The sequence below is a fragment of the Eschrichtius robustus genome, chromosome 16 (assembly GCF_028021215.1).
Source record: "Eschrichtius robustus isolate mEscRob2 chromosome 16, mEscRob2.pri, whole genome shotgun sequence".
Classification (NCBI taxonomy): domain Eukaryota; kingdom Metazoa; phylum Chordata; class Mammalia; order Artiodactyla; family Eschrichtiidae; genus Eschrichtius; species Eschrichtius robustus.
In genome coordinates this window covers 14945392-14963526 of record NC_090839.1, presented here as the reverse complement: position 1 = coordinate 14963526, position 18135 = coordinate 14945392, and the positions used below count along the sequence as shown (strand labels likewise).

The window sequence follows — 18135 nt, the reverse complement described above, 5'->3', positions numbered from 1 at the left end:
GCAGCTGGTAAACCCTGAGGCGGCTTTATCGGTAGATCCTAGTTAGAAGGTGGTTGGGAGGATTAAGTGAGCCCTGCATGGTCGAGTTCTTAGTCAGAAAGGGCAGGTGGTGTTATCACCACTTCAACCGTGGGGAAACGGAGGCCCAGAGAGGCTTCCCCAAATTCAAACAAGCGACGAGGCCCAGGTAGATGGGGGTTTTCTGACTCCTCAGCCCAAGGCCAAGGCGGGATGGGGTGGGGGTGGGGTGCTGGGTGCCAGAAGGGGACCAGGGTCACTGTTTTACCGTCTGGCCATCTCTTTGGTCTCCTCCAGAGCTGGTCCGGGAAACCACGGCCGGTCACCTGGCCCTGCTGGTCACCAAGAACGTTTCCATGTTTCCTGGTAACCCGGAGCGCTTCTCGGAGGGCAGCATCGACGTCTGGTGGATTGTGCACGACGGGGGCATGCTCATGCTGCTGCCCTTCCTGCTGCGGCACCACAAGGTGCGCATGCGCGTGCGTGAGTGAGCGTCCGCGTGTTTGTGCGCTCGTGCCCACATCCATGGGCGGGGCTTCTGGGCTCGTGCCCACATCCATGGGCGGGGCTTCTGGGCTCCGGAAGGAGCCGGCCTCCATGTGACCTCCTGGGAAAGGGCTCCAATCCCCTCCTTAATTCGGAGATGCTGGGAACTGAAGGTGTCTCCCCTTGCAGATGTCCTTGAATTATAAAGGAGAGCAATGTTTAACTCAAGCGAGAGATGCTTTCATGAGGGGACCCTCATCTACGCAGAGGCGTTTTTGTAGGGAGTGGCCGCTGAGATAGAGGATTGGGGAGCTGCGTGTATGTGTGGGAAGGTGCGTGGGAAGGGTGAGGGACAGGGTCCTGTCTACGTTCTGGCCCTGGGTCTCCGCACTGCGTCTGGGCTGGACCTTTCTGGGTCCCCTTCACCCCTCCAGGTTTGGCGGAAGTGCAAGATGCGAATCTTCACTGTGGCCCAGATGGACGACAATAGCATCCAGATGAAGAAGGATTTGACCACATTTCTGTACCATTTACGTATCACCGCGGAGGTCGAGGTGGTGGAGATGGTGAGTCCCCAGGAGCCACCTCTGATGTTTTGGAGTCCCTTCTGGACTCTTACCCCTTGGCCCCAGAACCAAATGCGGAACCGCAACTCCCATCAGCTTGTAATGCTGGATCCCTTCCCGGCATCCACTTTTTAGCCTCTCACATATTCACCCGAGAGCCCATCCATCCATCCATCCATACACCCTTCTCTCCTTCACAAGAATAGCCATGTCTAATAATGCTTAGTAGATGTGAGGCAGTGTACTATGCACTTTATGTATATCACGTCTCACAGCAATCAATGAAACAGGTACAATTGTCAGCATTTCCATTTTACAGATTAGGCAGTTGAGGCACAGAAAGGGTAAGGAATTTGCCCCGAACACACACTAAGTGGCAGGGCCAGGATTCAACCCCAAGCAGACTGGCTCTAGAGTCCGTGCTCCTCGCACTTACACCCTACAGCCTCTTGTCTGTCCATTCCTCTCAGCTTATTGATCCATTTACCCATCTCTCTGTGCACTCATTAATCCACCCACATGTCCGTTAATGTGTTTATTCACTCACTCATCCATTCATCCATGTACATAATTCATTCGTCTCTGTGTTCCTTTTTATATTTCTCCCCCCTCTCCATTCACCCAGGTAATTAATTACTCCACTCATTCATTAATTCACCCATTCATTTGCCCAGTCCTGTGCTTGGCTGAGGAGGGAATGAGCTGCATTGCCTTCACAGAGCATCGCCCTCTGCTTTGTCCTTGTCTCCCACAACTGCTGATTGAACTAGGTCATTGGATAGGGGGATCCTAGGTTGGCGGAAAGGAGGGGGCCTGCCTCCCTCCCCTTGGCCTTGCGCCTAAGCTCAGAGCTCATACCTTCCCCCCTTGCCCGTCCTGCCTGCCCACAGCATGAGAGCGACATCTCGGCTTACACCTACGAGAAGACGTTGGTGATGGAGCAGCGTTCCCAGATCCTCAAGCAGATGCATTTAACCAAGAATGAGCGGGAGCGGGAGGTGAGGTTGCCCTGGCTGGGCTCGGACAGTCTCAAGCTGCTGCCAGCTCTGGGTGTGCACGGGCTTGCGATGGCCCACTCCTGGCCATTGGCACATGCCACCTTGTGGCACCGGGTTCCCCAGCAGCAGGGCTACACACAGCAGCTGCATCTCTCAAGCCTCCCAGCCAGGATGCAGAGGGGCTCTGGCATGCGTGACAGACCTTCCGCTCACTATGTGACTTCTGGGGCCCAAGGGAGAAGAGTGGATCCTAAATATGTATGGATGATGATTCCTCAGGGGCGTGGGCTGCCAGTGTGGGGGACAAGGGATTATGTGATAGACCCTTAGAGAGTCTTAGAGAGTGGGTAACAGATGGATATTTCAGGACGCAGCGGATGATGAGAGTTGGGGGCAAACCTCCTGGGCTGTGGACGGTGGGTTCTCAGGGCTAACGATGATGAGCTCTCATGGGGTATGGCTGTAAGATCTCCCCAGTGTGGGTAGTGTTAGGCCCACTAGCCCTCTGGTATTTGAATGAAAGCCCCACCCCAGGGAGTGGGGTCCTTGGGGAAACGAGCTATGGTACCCTGGGGGTTGGGGACAGAAGAGATCTTGGAGGTGGGTGATAGTAAAATTGTAAGAAATGGCATGTGCTCTCACCAGTCAGCACTGGCACTGGACCGTAGTGCTATGGGTAGAGCCCAGCTGGGCCAGGTGTTAACCCTTTGGTTGCTGGATAGTGGAGAGGTCAGGGGTACTGGAGAGGGGTTGGAGTGGCCAGGTCAGTGGGGGCAATAGCTATTTGAGGTGGAAGCATTGCAACAGTTTAACAACTGGTAGGGGTCCCGAAAGTGCACATCCTGGCTGAACGTCAGCTCTGGGGGTAGCTCTTTGCTGGGCATGGGTAGTGATTTCCAGCAGAGCTGGCACCAACCTGTGTCACTTCCTAGATCCAGAGTATCACAGATGAGTCTCGGGGCTCAATCCGGAGAAAGAATCCAGCCAACACTCGGCTCCGCCTCAACGTCCCAGAAGAGACAGCTGGTGACAGCGAGGAGAAGCCGGAAGAGGAGGTATGCAGCGGGGGTGGTTTGGCTCCAGCCAGTGGGAGCAGGAACTTTGGCCTCCAAAGCAGTCACGTGCTGTCCCTTCTTTTATCCCTCAGGTGCAGCTGATCCATGACCAGAGTGCTCCCAGCTGCCCCAGCAGCTCACCGTCCCCGGGGGAGGAGCCCGAACGGGAGGGCGAGGCAGATCCAGAGAAAGTGCATCTCACCTGGACCAAGGACAAATCTGTGGCAGAGAAGAACAAGGGCCCCAGTCCTGTCTCCTCAGAGGGCATCAAGGACTTCTTCAGCATGAAGCCGTACGGGCCTGGGGGCTAAGGGCTAGGGTCTGGGGTGAGCCTACAGGGTCTTTGCTCCCCATGGCAGAGCAAATGAGCAGAAGGGGTCCTGGGTTTCCCCATCTGACGACTCAGGTTGGGCTTGACTGCTAAGGGTCAGAACTCCCAGGTGCAGGCAGTGGAAAGGCGAAGTCTGTGGGGCTGGGAGAGCGGGACCAGTTTGCACACAGGGTGGTTGATGGTGGCTCAAGTAGTCCTCAGCTTCTCCTGCTTTTTCTGACCCCTCTCTTTTTCTTCCTCTCTTTGCTTCTCTTATGTTTCCTGAAGGGAGTGGGAGAACTTGTAAGTGCTTCAGAATTTTTAACTTCTCCCCTAGGTTGGCCAGGGTCCCTCCTCTTCTCACTCCACCAGGAACCCTCAGTTCGTGCCCCTGACCTCTGGGGTCTCCGAATAGCCCAGCTTGGAGAAGTCTAGGGTTGGTGGTCCCTGGCTTGCAAGGACTAGATCCCAGCAGCGCAGTGCTGGGGCGGGGGGGCTGGAAGGGCGACTGGATCCAACTCTCCCCTCTCCCAGCCTCATGTGCCCTCCCTCCCTCCCTCAGGAACCAGTCCAACGTGCGGCGCATGCACACCGCTGTGCGGCTGAACGAGGTCATCGTCAAGAAATCCCGGGACGCCAAGCTTGTTTTGCTCAACATGCCTGGGCCTCCCCGCAACCGCAACGGTGACGAAAATTGTATCCTGGGCTTAAAATTGGGAGGAAGCGGGAGGTGGACGTCAGGGGACTAAGGTCCTGGCCCTGGGAAGGAAGAGTTGAGCCGGGTCTGCTTCAGAATCAGCACCGCGGACAGGGACGCGAGCCCAGCGTTCCCCTGGCGCCCAACACGCAAGACCCTAATTCCATCGGGAGGGAAGGGGACGGTCTTTCTCCTTGACGGGCGCTCAGACATGGAGTTCCTCGAGGTCCTCACCGAGCACCTGGACCGGGTGATGCTGGTCCGCGGCGGCGGCCGCGAGGTCATCACCATCTACTCCTGAGAGCCAGGACCTGCCACCCGGGCCCGAGCGCGTCCGGCCCGCGCGGCCCCGGAGCCCTCGCCGCGCCCCCCGCCGCTGTCACCGTTTACATACAGACCCTGTGCCCGCGCCCTGGCCCCCTTCCCCGCTGCCTGAAGCCCGGAGGCCACGTCGGTCGGGGCTGACTCGGAGAGGACCGCCCCGCGCGGAGACCAGAGCCCCGAGCGCCCTGTTGGCGCGTCGCCCTGTCGGCCCCGGCTGCCCTTTTTCTAAGCCCGGCCTCGCCCCGCCGGAGGAGACGCTGCAATAAAGGTCGGAGGAGGCGCAGAGAGGAGCGGAGCTGGGGCTTTGAGGACGCCCGGTAGTCCGCGCGGCCCTTTCCCTCTCTTCCCGCGCCCCGCCCCGTCCTCGCTCTGCACCCGTCCCCCGGCGGCCCGGAGGGCGCGGGGTGGGGAGGCTGCGCTCCGCCGTCTACGTCACTTGTCCTCGCGCGGCCGCCGGCGCCGGCCGGCCGAGCCTATACATAGTGTACAGGAGACATCGCGTGTATTTTTAACGTCCCCATATTTCTGTGACTAGAAGCGCAACGAACTTCTCGCCACTGTCGAGCTCTCCCGCTGGGGGCGCCCAGGGAAGGCGGAGGCCTCGGGAGGCTGGGTTTTCCTTGACGTCCGAGAGTTTGAGAGCAAAAGTGCTTTAGGCCCGGGCGGGAGTCGTGGTCCCTCGACACCCCCTCGACGTCTCCTCACCCTTTCCGCGCGCCCTTGGCTTCCGACCCTTCCCTCTAGTTCTTCTCGGAGACGAAGTGAGACAAGTGTCCAGCTTTTCCTGGATTCGCCTCCCAGCGGAGTGAGCTTCCACTGTGGCTGCCAGAGGCGGGCGCAGCCTCTTCTCATCGGCTCTTATGCAAGCTGGGGCCAGGATAGAGGAGGGGCGCTCCTCAAGGAGGAGAAACCGAGAGAGGCCCTCGCCCCACCGAGGAAGCCCCGCCCCGGTGCCTTCGCTGGGGGAGCAGGCGTCTCTCCTCAATCGGCTTGTCGCCTGCTCCCCCTATCCCATGGCTCTTCGCCAAAGACTGAAATCGGGGAGCTGGAGGGCGTCCCTTCCCCTGGAGTTTCCTTCCTGGGACAGACGAGGGAGGCGGGGGCGGTTCTGGGTTGGGGGCCCGACTCACCGGGGAGGCCCCAGCGCTGTCCCTGACGTTCCCTCCTCTGTCTCCATCTGGCAGCTCTGGCCTCGGGGACCCAGCCGCCTTCTCCGCGTCCCGGGCCGGCCTCGCTGCCTCTAGCTGCGTCTCCCAGGCACCTGGGCGTGGGGGAGGGCGGGAGTCGCCATGTGCTTTGTTCTTAGCGCCTCTCTGCCCTCCTCCAACTAGGACCCAAGGCCTTTGGCTTCTCCAACACCAGTCCTTGGCGCTCCTGCTCCACCAGCCCGGTTGGAGGTGCCCTCTACCCTTAGGGAAACCGCATTGGCCGGGTTCCCTTCCCCCAGGGCACCTTACTAAGGGGGGCAGGCACTGCATGCTCGTTCCAGCGCCCTCTGGGACTGGGTACAGTACCTACAGCCCCAGGGCCCTGAACTTCGCACCTAGTTAGACATCCTGCCCACCTCCCAGAGCTGAGGCTACTGGGTACTCCTGACCTCACCACCTCCTTTCCTTTGAGCCCAAGGCAGAGCTGGAGCTGGTGCCGCCTAGACTGGGCCAGGTGTGGCTGGAGGTAGGTTTGGATGTCTGCCGGTTAAGGCCAAGGCCGCTCTGAAATTTGATCAGGGGGCTGGATAGATTCTTCCGGGTAGTAATCAGAAGTCGGAGGTATTAGACACCAGCACTCCCCACCCTCATCCTCCAAAGAACCTCCCTCTGACAGACACAGCTGGGTCTAGACTTCTGGGGGCCTGAGCACTCCTGGGCTGAAGTGGTGGGCTAGGCAGAAGGGAAAGGGGGTATATTAACATCAGTTAGGGAACCAAAGTTGCACTATCTGGGCCTAGACTGTCTGGCTGGCAAGAGCAGTTTCCGTTGATGAAAACAGACATCCTACAACAAAACCCCAAGTTTTCTGTGCTACATGTGCAATATTTGTCATGAACGTTATCACACGTCACTCATCAAATTAGCTTTATAATCATGTAGCTAGATGTTTCATGTCCATTCAAGTGACTTTTATTCTGAGTGCAATATTTCAATAGCCTTGTAGTGATAACTAGTGTTGCTTTTGTTTTAGACCATCTATGTGCAGGGCAATGCAATGAAGTTGAAAACCCTTGTAAATAGGAAAGGTTGCAAACCAAATCAAGAGTATTTATTACTATTATTAGGCCTGCCTTTAACTTTACGTGTGTTTCAGTATTCCGCATTCTGCCTCAGTATTGATCTTGTGTTCTTTGTGCCAATATGAAAAGGAGAGGGTTGGTTCTTTCCTTTATTGTTGAATGCTCCCATTTAATGCTTTATAGCTTTTATGTATTAATTTTTTAGACTCCCGTCTGCACAAAATGCAATAAAAATAATTTTATTATACCCTTCACAGCCTGAGGTGTGTTGTTTGGACACTCCAGGGGGAAGAATTAGTAGGCGGGAAGAGGGGTGTAAAAGGTGGCCCTCCAGGAGGCCCCTAGACTCTTAACCAGAAACACTGACCACCACTCCAGGTGGGTTGCCTCGTGTACTGATAGCTCTGGGGCCCTGTCCTAGAGGGACAAAGGCACTGGCAGCAGGGGCAGTGCACCCACCACGTCTCCTACGAGACGGTGAGCACTTCCGGGTCAGCCTCAGCACTGTCAGCGTCTGGGTCCCTAACCCACTGGAGGCCTCGTGCCAGCCGCTTCACCACACCCACTCCAAGCCTCCTGATGGGGCTCTCTATTAAATGCTCTCCAGAGCTCCTACCTGTGACTCTGCTTCTGCCAACTCCTTGCATAACGGGCTGGACAGAGGGCGGCAAGTGAGACAAAATCAAAACAGGAGAGTACCCCACTCTCCACTCGCCTTTGGCCAGAAATGGCCTCTTCACAAGTCCTGTTTTCCTTTCCTAGAATAAGAGGACAAGCCTCTGACACAGTGCAAGTCCGCCACAAACACGGATGTTTACATAGCATTATAATTAACCAGCAGGCTTTTGCTCTGAGCTGTACTAGGTGAGCTGCGTAAGAAGAGAAGCTAGGGTTAAAAGAGGTTTTGAGGCCTGACTGCAGACTCAGGGCAGAGCGAAACTAGTCAGTGCTCTGTCAGGGAACCTCGCCTTCAAACTCGGGGAAGGAATGCTCACAAGGAGGCCCTGTGGATAGTGACACCCAAAAAAGACAACACAGCTTTCACTTCTTCGTTTTAATTAAAAAGTAATTATCTCATCTTATTAACAACACAAAAGTTCCAAAGAGGAAAAAAACACTATATAACACAAACAGGTCAGAACATAAAATGCTGCCATCTGGGGACCTTGAGTTTTTGAAACCACTGTTTACTCAGCCACTGGCAGGGACTCAGGTGAAGTCACTGCTCTCCCTCGCTTCTGCCAGGGGCCCCTTGAGACTGATCCACAAGGCTCTAATGAGCACCATCCCTAGGGAGTGGGCAGCTTCCTTTGTTTCCATGTAGAGCAGCAGCCAGAAGTCCTCCCTCTAGTAACTTCACTCTGGCTCAAAAGTTATGAACAGCCTCCTGTATCAAGAACATGTCCAGCTACCGAAAGTCTGACATCAAAATGGTCCCTATCTCCTGCTGCTTAGAAAACAGAACAAGAGCCTGATTTTTGAGCCAAAAGCTCAAAGCAATCACTGAAAAAAATGGGTGTTCACTGCCACAGTCTAGAGTTGCCTTCTCAGAGCCGATTCCATGAAACTACCACTGGTGAGGGAGAGGCTAACAGAAATATTAGGGGGTAAGAGTGGCTGGGGCCCAGATTCACAGTTTGTGTTAAACTGCTGGTCACTGGAGCTGTGCAGTCCACGGGAGATCTTTCATTGAAATGAAAGCCAAAAAGAAAAAAAGAGAAAACCAAAAACCAACAACCCTGGGTCAGGCAGAAAAGTGGCCGGCTTGGCCACTCCTCAACAACTCCAGTAGCTGAGTAGCCAGCCGGCTTCTGAATCCTCAAGCAGACCCCACGTTATGTGGGATGGGGTAAGAGGACACCGTGCTCACCAAGCCCAACCTGCTGCTCTGGAACCCTACACAGGAGCTGCAGGCAGGAGCTCGAGCTCTGGTGGGCCTGTGCGAGGCTGGACACCCGTGGTAGGTTCAGAATGAACAAAGGCAGTGGCTCTCAACATGAAAACGCTACCCCAAGCTCACCCAGCTGGGGCTCGGCTGCTTCTTCCTCCCTCGCCCCACGTCCAGCTGACAGAGAGACAACTGAAATACAAACGGAGCCCAGACACCTATACTGCCCATGACCCCAGAGATATTTACTTTCTACCAAAAGAAACCACAAAAAAACAAAAACAAAACCCCCCAAACCCCCACCCCACCACCAACAAAATACACCTCCAGTGCAGTATAAACTCGGACTCTGGAAGGGGTAAGCAACATAGCCTTAGGCAGGAGAGAGCAGATGGTAGAAACTTATGACATTCGATGTGGACCTGGATAGGTGCAGAGAACATCTTCCAAATAACTCTATTTAGCACGCAATAGGTGGGAGGCCAGAGGAAGAGGGGACCAGGAGTAGTTGAGATTTAGCCTCAGTAATGCCTCTGGTACGATCCCATGGGGGCCTGGGGCCGCCCCACCTGTGCTGTGGTCTGGCTAACCAGGTGGGAGAGAGCAGGGCCACTCTGGATCAGAGTGTCCAGAGCCTTCTGTACACTTGGATTGTCAAAGTTGATACCTGTGGAAGACACGGGCCTCTGGCTAGCCAAGTTGCTGGCGGGCACCAGGCGAGTGGAAGGCTGGCCAAAGAGCCCTTGGGAAGGAGCCCCAGGCCTGGGGCCCATGTTCCGAGCAGATCCTGCCTGTCCCAAAATGTTTGGAGGCTGATTGCCAGAGGCCTGTGATCTTTGCTGAGGCTGGCTGTTCGCTGCTATGGAAAAATTCTGGTTCTGGGTGTTTCCGGCAGCAACTGAAGGGGATGCAGAGCTGCTATTGGCCGCAACCGTGCCACTATTGAAGAGGCTGAGGATTTTGGCCTGAAGCTCTTGCTGGGAGGTGGGGGGTGCCGCTGGAGTGGGTGTAGCAGAGGGGAGCACTTGGCCGCTCTGGAGCGGTTGGGAGCTTGGCTGTGTCTTCAGTGAGGCACCCGAGGTCGCCCCGAGTGGTTGACGGGAAATCTGGCCTAAAACACAGAAGGAGGAGGTATCTGGTTGAAAAGTACCCTCCATGGGCAGGAGGCGTAGCAGCCCAGGGAAGAACAACAATCACTGATCACATCAATCACAGAGTACACAGACTATAACATCAATTTCCCAAAGGGGCCACTTCGTGGTATGTGCTGTTCCCGGAAAACAGCTTCGTTCCTCCAGACAACTACTTAAAGAAAGAAGGGCGTCCACCTTGGTTCCCAGGGAGCCAGCATACTAGCCCACCCACCACACTAACTACAGGGACCAGGATTCAGAGCCCAGATCTTAAGTTACCATCACACCAGCATGGATGGCCCACGGGAGAGCCCAAGGGATGTGCTCATTGCCCCTGCCCACCCCGAAGAGCCCTGGGCCTGCCACCCTCCCAACAGAGCGTGGGGATTAGAGAAATGCAGAGTGAGAACTTCACCTCGGCCCTGCCACGTAGCTCACCAGGCAGAGAGTCGGTGCTGCTCCTCATCAGCCGCTCCTTCCGCTCGCGAAGGTAGTTGATGATCTTGTCAGTCTCCTCGGCAGTGAGGTACCTGTTGTCGGCCAGCAGGTTGATGAGGCTCTGGATGGCTGGAGGGTGCCCCCCGCGCATTCCCTCCTCAGGGCCTCCTCGCTCTCGTTCCTGGAGGAGGGCTTCATCGGCCATCTTGGCTGCCTGTCTGGCAATCTCCTCGCGTTCCTTCTCCCGGCACTCATTCTTGTAGCGCTCATAATTTCTGGCCACCAGCACCATGGCATCTGCCTGGGGCATGTTGCGATGCTCTGTAGGGGGGAATGACATGAGTTATTTTCTCCGATGACAGATTTGAGTGCCCACCTACTGGACTCTACCAAGCCCTTCCTAACCTCAAATGAGCAAGAAAACCATTTCAGTTTCAAAAAGCCTTGGGATGGGGATGGGGAGAGGTTGGGAGAGGAGGGGGATGAAGGTTGGGGAGATAGGTGAATGGGTTTCTTTGGTGGGGAACAGACACCCTTGTACAGAGCTAGTTCTCTGGGGAATTCTTAGATCACAGACGTGTAGTAAAAACCAAAGAAATATGACAGTCTCACAGATTCAAAAAGACCATGTGGAGAATAACCACAGGAGGCAGGCCACGGGGGTCCAAAAAGCCCTTCTGTAAAGCCTGGCTCTCTACTGTGCTCCTAAGGATAGAGCTGGTGTTTTAATTCATCAGTTCAAAGGTTACGGATTAAGATCAAATTGTGACCCTAAATAACCTCCTCTCCTCACCCCTGGGCAACAATGATTTACAGGGTTGTGAGAAGACTTCTCAGCACTTGATATAAATGTCTTCACACATCTTGAGGACTGTTCCTCAGAAAGACAAATGACCCACTGGAGAGGCTTCTACACGCTATCCTTATGGGTAAAACTGGTGGGGCAAATAGCCCCAGGGTGGTGGGAAAAGCGAAAGGTTTGTGCTGTGTGAGCAAGCAATGAGCAGGGAATCAGCTGGCTGAGTCTCAACAATCTGGGAGCAAAGGACTAAAAGCTACTTCAGGGAAGGACTTCAAGGAACCTACTCTGGGCCTCCAGGAGCTCAGAGCCTCCTCCCTGTTCTCACAGCCCCTCCATCCACTTCTCTAGCACACTTACAAAGAGCATCCTAATTGCCTGTTGTATGCTTTGTCCCTCATTAGAAAATCTGGTGAAAGCAAGGACTCTATTGCATTCAGTGTAGTACGTGCCAGAGCTGCGCTGGAGCTGGCCCTCACTGGTGAGAGCAGACTGTGTGCATCTCCTCCCAACTGGCCCTGAAGTGACTTCATGTTGGTAGCTTGATATAGAACACAGTGGGAGTATTTACACCATGGAAATCAGCAAATGCTATAAACCACACCGCCCCCCCACCCCAGAACTGGTTGTTAAACATTTGCCAGCACATCACTGTATATACCTAAGTGCTAAATATAATGTCATATACAGCAGGCCCAGAACTGTATCCAGTGAGAGAACATCAGAAGACTAAATGACTGTGCAAGTCTCTGCCGTGCACTTAAAAAAGGGCCCTACCACATTTGAACTGAAATACATTTACCTAAAACCTGCTGCTTCTGAGTAAGGCATAAAAAAATTAATGGACTAGTGACTACTTCTGAAATTCTGACCCGCTTGGGCCTCCATACCTTGTGGGGTTCCAAACATGATGTTGACCGTACAGGAGCGGTGAATCTGGTGTTGCTGGGTGATGACAATAGCAAAGGGAGACCCTCCCCTGCTAACATCCTCCAAGGCTTGTGACAGTGACACCTCTGTGTTGAGGAAGATCAAGTCCACTACCATGCCTAGGTCTCGAACCTTCCGCCCCACAGATTCAGCATAATCTCTGTAGAAACAAACAGGATCCAGGTGAGTACTCCCTGACCAACTCCCAATCTGCACACTGTGGCACCTCAGCTAGCTGTGTGAGCTCCTATGAAGACTTCAAATCCTAGCTCTACCAGTGTCTCCCTAGCACCCTCTTCAGGCTCCAAGAATCTAGACCAATTCCTTCTCTATACTGGCTCAGAATGGTCACACATAAAGTTGCCAATAGCACAGTATTTAGTACCCAGGTCCTCCTCTTGATTCTCTAGTCTGATGGTCATTCTTAAACACCATCCTGATGCCTAAGACTTGTAACACATGTCCGTCTTTGTAGAGGCTGCACAATATAGTGAGAAAAGCATGGGTTTTAAATGCTAGAAAGACAGGTTTGGATCCTAACATTTACTTGCAAAGTTGAAGCTTTAAGCAAGTCCCTTTACCTCTTACAAACCTCAGTTTCTTTAACAGTCAGACAGGATTAATATGGCTCAGCTCATACGTCACTTCCTTGACTTTCTCTGCAATCTAAATCAGATCCTTGATATATTTCTTATAAGACACATCACCAATACATTTATTTCTGTCATTTGTCCAACTAGGGTATAAGCTCCACAAGAGGAAGGGGCCATGTGTGTTTGCTTATTAGCATTACAGCTCCAGGACCTAGCACCTGTCACACATAGAAAAAATTTGATGAGTGAATACACATGAAACATGATTACTGTGAAGATTAAAAAAATTATTTAAGTGCCTAGCATGTAGTAGTACGGAGTAGGTGCTCAGAAAATGACATTATCATGAGTCAAAAGGGGTGGGGGGCAAAAAAAAAGCCATCTACAAGTTAAAGCAGCATCTGTTTCTAAACAAGGCAGCCCCGAGCCTGTGAATGCTGCCTGCTGCTTGGTGACTCAACACCTATTTCCCTAGTCTCTGCCTTGAAATTAGCTCTTTAACCCCAAACTGCTAGAAAATACATGAAGTTATTTACTAACCACTTGGGGAAAGGGAACATAGCTACTCTCAAACTTGCAAGCTGCTATAAACTCCCTTCTACACCTCTGCTCTGCTACTTCAAGGAAAGAATGTGAAACAGAGGTAGAGTAAAATACTGCTGTGAACTCTGGCTTGGCTAGCATGGTCACCTAACAGCTCTACAAGGCCACGGCACTTCACAAAGAAAGCCTGGGCTCTTGGCTGACAAATGCAGAGACGTATGCCTTCCAAAGTACTGGGGATTCGGTGTTGTCTCACAAAGGGGACATTTATTGCTTTGCCTGACCAGCATATAGTCCCCTCTTTGATTTTCCTTGGGAAGGCACCCCTTTCCCACTCAGTACACATGGTTCCACAGGGCTAATCCCACTTTTAGCTCTAGGGGTGGGCACATGACCTAGCCCTGGCCAATCAGAGCATCCCAGCACTGCTGGTCAAAGTGATAGTTCAGGGATGGGAAAGTAAGCCTGGGCAATCCAATGAGAAACAATTCCAGGACTTCAGGTGGAAGCAATGGGAAAGAGCAGCTCTCTTTCCACTGGTTTGCTAAGCTAAGAAGATACATGTCTAGAGCCAGTGCTGTTCTGCCTTTTTGAGTAGAAAGCTTGTCTGAGAGTGAAGGCAATAGAGAGACCAAGTCTTTATGACAGTGTGACCCTGTATGTGGCCATGCCTGAACTTCCCAGTCAAGCAAACTAAACATTTCCCTTTGGGCCTAAGCCAGTTTGCAATGGGTCTTCTGTCACCTACAAGTGAAAGAACCCTGGTTAACACAGTATAACAATGCCAGAGTACACAGCCCAAGTTAAGTGGGTACAGCTGCCAACGAGCCTGAATTTCTCTTCTGATCCTTCTCCTCACTCAGGAAAAATATCCAAAGGGTTCTTACTTAGTCTGCTTGTTGACCACAATCACAGAACAATCAACAGGCCTCTCAGCATCAAAGCGTCTCTGGATTTCCTCAAAATACTGACGATAAAGCTCTTCTCTACGCCGTTCCTCACGTTTCAAACGCTCTGCAGGATGACACCAGAGAAAACTGAAACATGGACCGTGCCTTTCTATAAAAATAAGTCACAGGCCTTATTTTCAATCCTGAACTACTTGTAGGCAAAGGTCATAACACACACACACACACACACCCACCCACCCACACACACACACACTTTCTCTGAATTAATCCTCTAGACTACCTCCTAAAAATAACCCTTATTATTGTTTTTTACTATTATAAATTCATTGAAATGGAATGATTGGATTAAATGGCATGGTTGTTTTAATCTCATACATGCTGCCAAAATGCCCTCTAGAAAGGCTGTGACTAATTTATCCTTTCACAGGGGTGGAGCACCTAGTGCTATTTCTCCACATCTTAGTCAACATTGAGTATTGTCATTAAAAAGAAAACAAAACAAAAACCAAACCAAAAAAACCTCCTGCCAACTTGATAGGTAAAAGATGGTATTTCATTATTATTCTAATTTTCATTTTTGGGACAACTATTTAAGTCCCCTATTGACAGGTGATTGTAATTTGCTAAAAAAAAACCAGGCAGTAAACAAACACGAAACACCCCCCCAAACAAACAAACAAAATCAGGCAGTAAAGTGTAAGTTTCTTAACAAATTAAAAATGAGGTTCTTGGGCTTCCCTGGTGGCACAGTGGTTAAGAGTCCGCCTGCCAATGCAGGGGATGCGGGTTCGGGCCCTGGTTCAGGAGGATCCCACATGCCGCAGAGCAACTAAGCCCGTGCGCCAGAACTATTGAGTCTGCGCTCTAGAGCCCATGAGCCACAACTACTAGCCCACATGCCACAACTGCTGGGGCCCACACGCCTGGAGCCCGTGCTCTGCAACAAGAGAAGCCACCGCAGTGAGAAGCCCACGCACCGCAACGAAGAGTGACCCCTGCTCGCCCCAACTAGAGAAAGCCCGAGAGCAGCAACGAAGACCCAACGCAGCCAAAAATAAAGAAAGAAAGGAAGGGAAGGAAGGGAAGGAAGGGAAGGAAGGAAGGAAGGAAGAAAGAAAGATAGAAAAGATAGAAAACTTAACTTGACCAGGTGTAAAACAATCTAAAAATCTTTAAAGATGTATTGAATGTATTGAGAAAATCAAGGCTTTTATCAATAAAAAACATGTTTGTCTTTACCTAAAAAGTAAATGCTGTTAGGTAAAAATTATAAATAAAGCAAAAAACCCCACATACTACATAGGTAATGCAAACAGTTTTAGTTACTTGGTCAATGAGCAAAAAAAAAAGCAAACGACCTCTTCTGCTCCCATCTTTTGTTCATTTCTTTTCTTACTGCTGGAATTTCGTACTTATTTCTTCTTGTTAGATGACTAAACCAGATGATGGTACTACTTTGCATTTTAAAAATGATTTTCAAGCTGAATGTTCTCTACACATGAACAGGGTATTTGTATTTCTTCTTTCTGTGAATTGCTTAGCCAAGTCATTAGCCCCTTTCCAGTTGGTTATTAGCGTCCTCTTTCTTTTGTAAAGTGTCCTACCAGTGCTAAGTGCTGTTTCTGCTACTTTACCTTTTGCACGAGACTGACTTTCTGGGCCTGGAGGGCCTCGTCCATCAAAGCTATCTCTGTAACGGTCAAAGTAAGAGTCATCCTTCCTCCTGCAATAGTCATCCATTCGCAGGTATCGGTCGTAAGAGCCTTCTCTCCTGAAAAGTTAAAGAAATGTGCGCAAAGTTAAAAGTCTTATCCTGCAAACATCAAATACAGAGAATTCTTCAAGACCCAGCTGTCTGTGAGGAAGTAAAGCACAGTAAGGCACAGGACTTTGGGATCAGACAAACGAAATTAGTATCTGGGACTCACTGCTTATCAGCTCTGTGGCTGGGACTGAGTTAACCTACCTTCCAAAATGACTGGGAGGATGTACAGAAAGCTCTCAGCATAAAGTGAGCTCCCTGGCCTAAAGTAAATACAAAATAACTGGTAGTAATTATTGATATTAGTTTTGAGGAACCATTCCATGCCCCCACCCCAAGCCTCCTTCCCTGTGCTTTTGAAAAATTGTGGTTAAAAACCAAAACAAAAAAATCAAAAAAATCCACATAAATAATTTTTCATCACCCCGAACAGAAACTCAACCCCCTTTGCTGTTACTTTGTCTCTATGAATTTGCCTTTTCTAAATACTTCATATAAGTGAAAACATGTATTTGTCTTTTGTGTCTGTCTGGCTTATTTCACATAGCATAATGTTTTCAAGGACCATCAAGATTGTAGCAGGTGCCAGAATTACCTTTCTTTTTATGGCTGAATAATATTGTTTTATGGATATATTACATTTTTTTATCCATCTATTGATGGACATTTGAATTGTGTCTACCTTCTGGCTACTGTGAATAGTGTTGCTATGTATTCATCTGCGTGAGTTCCTCTTTTCAATTTCTTTTGGATATATATTCAGGAGTGGAACTGACGGATCATTAATTCTACTATATTTAACTTTTTGAGGAACCGCCAAACTTTTTCACAGTGGCCATACTACTTTACATTCCCACCAGCAATGTATGAGGATTCCAGTTTCTCCACACCTCGCCAACACTTTTTTTTAAAATAAATTATTATAGCCATCCTCGTAGGTATGAAGTGGTATCTCATTGTGGCTTTAATTTGCATTTCTCTGATAACTAAGGATGTCAAGCATCTTTTCACGTATTTATTGGCCATTTGTGCACCTTCCCTGCGGTTTTGCATGGCCAAAACAATTTGTACTCCATCTTTTTTTCCATTTGCACGATGTTGCCTTTCAGAGGCCACAGGGAGAGACCCAGATTCATTCACTAAGCACAGTTCATCATCATTCACACATTCACCAAATATTTATTAAGCAGCACATCTACCATTTGATAGACATTGGAAATATAGGGCTGATAAAGTCACTGCTATACAGAGCTTTCCATTAGTTCAGCAGAATACACATAAAAAAGACTATTACAAAAAAACCAACCAGAACAGCTGTACAGGTACCTGTACATGGGATCTCGTGAGTCTCTCATATCTCTGTATCTGTCGTACATGGGGTCCCGGTGATCTCGAAAATCCCTAGAGTCTCTTAGGTCACGAAAGTCTCTAGGATCCCTCATGTCCCGAGCATCACGCATACTTCTGCTGTCTCTGTGATCCCGAATGTCTCTGCTCTCTCTGTGGTCCCGCAAATCGCGGGGGTCTCGCATGTCTCTGCTATCTCGAGCATCCCGGCCATTTCTGCCATCCCTGGGCTCTCTTCTTGGACTTCCTCGAATGGGGGATCGATCGCGTCTTGTATCTCGGCTGTCTCCAAAGCCGTATGGATCCCTGTGGGAGGCAGCAAGAAGATGCTAAGACAAAGAAGTTGAAGGAGCCAACCTTTCAGCTCTTTATTGGAGGAAGCCCCCACCCTCCAAGCATTTTTCTCTAAAATACGGCAGTCAGTGAGAACATGATTAAAATTTTAAGGATAGTTACCATCTGGTCAGCAAATAAAGACTAGTAGGTTCTAGAATCTCAAAAGATTAGGATATTGAGGGAAGAATGTATGATCCAGAGTCAAAAGGTTCTGACTGGGATCATAGTGTTTATCAGGCTTCAGGAGGTAATTCAGTATTCTGTATACATGTCAAACTATCATCTCTATCTCAACAGGTTTTCAAAGTGAAAGTGTCTTCCCCCAGAACCTATTTCCTCCCATCAGACTTGTTCGAAAGAGACTTTAAAAAGAGGCAGAACGTTGCGGGGGTGTGTGTGTGTGTGTGTGTGTGTGTGTGTGATAATAAGGGGCAAGACTCATGAAGAAAAAATGAGCAAATGGCACCATCTCATACAAGGTAACGGTGATCAAAGGTGTTGTCCTTAAAGTACAGAAAACGTCACTTAAAACATCTAGCAGGATTAATCAAATTAAGGGGAAAAAAGAAAGAAGTACAATATGAGACATACAGTCAGGTACAGGAACACTCAGTTTCTCTACCTTCTTAACATACTTATTGAGAAGTGGTCTCTCTCAGTCTGAGGTTTATGTAGAACCTGGTTCCTTTTTGCCAAGGTGTTTTTTGTTTGTTTTAAAAAAAACAAAAACAAGAAAAAAAAAGTGTTTGAAGTCACAGGTATGTTTGGCCT

At 50.5% G+C, this 18135-nt stretch overlaps 2 protein-coding genes across 4 annotated transcripts in view; one reads left to right on the top strand and one right to left on the bottom strand.

The window, feature by feature from the left end:
* The window catches only part of SLC12A5 (solute carrier family 12 member 5), a 35277-nt gene extending 30746 nt beyond the window's left edge, over positions 1–4531 (top strand). The window contains exons 19-25 of the mRNA XM_068565221.1: positions 316–485; positions 939–1070; positions 1961–2068; positions 3001–3123; positions 3216–3415; positions 3996–4129; positions 4340–4531. Of these exons, the coding sequence (XP_068421322.1) occupies positions 316–485; positions 939–1070; positions 1961–2068; positions 3001–3123; positions 3216–3415; positions 3996–4129; positions 4340–4431 (959 nt within the window). The 3' untranslated portion in view covers positions 4432–4531. The remainder of the gene's footprint in view (positions 1–315; positions 486–938; positions 1071–1960; positions 2069–3000; positions 3124–3215; positions 3416–3995; positions 4130–4339) is intronic.
* A 3192-nt stretch (positions 4532–7723) lies between these two features.
* The window catches only part of NCOA5 (nuclear receptor coactivator 5), a 30014-nt gene continuing 19602 nt past the window's right edge, over positions 7724–18135 (bottom strand). For 2 of the 3 annotated variants that reach the window (XM_068524107.1, XM_068524108.1), the window contains 6 exons: positions 17008–17334; positions 15554–15690; positions 13896–14022; positions 11833–12032; positions 10144–10464; positions 7724–9683 (listed from right to left, as the gene is read on the bottom strand). In XM_068524107.1, the coding sequence (XP_068380208.1) occupies positions 9094–9683; positions 10144–10464; positions 11833–12032; positions 13896–14022; positions 15554–15690; positions 17008–17334 (1702 nt within the window). In that variant the 3' untranslated portion in view covers positions 7724–9093. Of the gene's footprint in view, positions 9684–10120; positions 10465–11832; positions 12033–13895; positions 14023–15553; positions 15691–17007; positions 17335–18135 lie in introns of all 3 variants that reach the window. The other variant, XM_068524109.1, reaches the window with a different exon arrangement.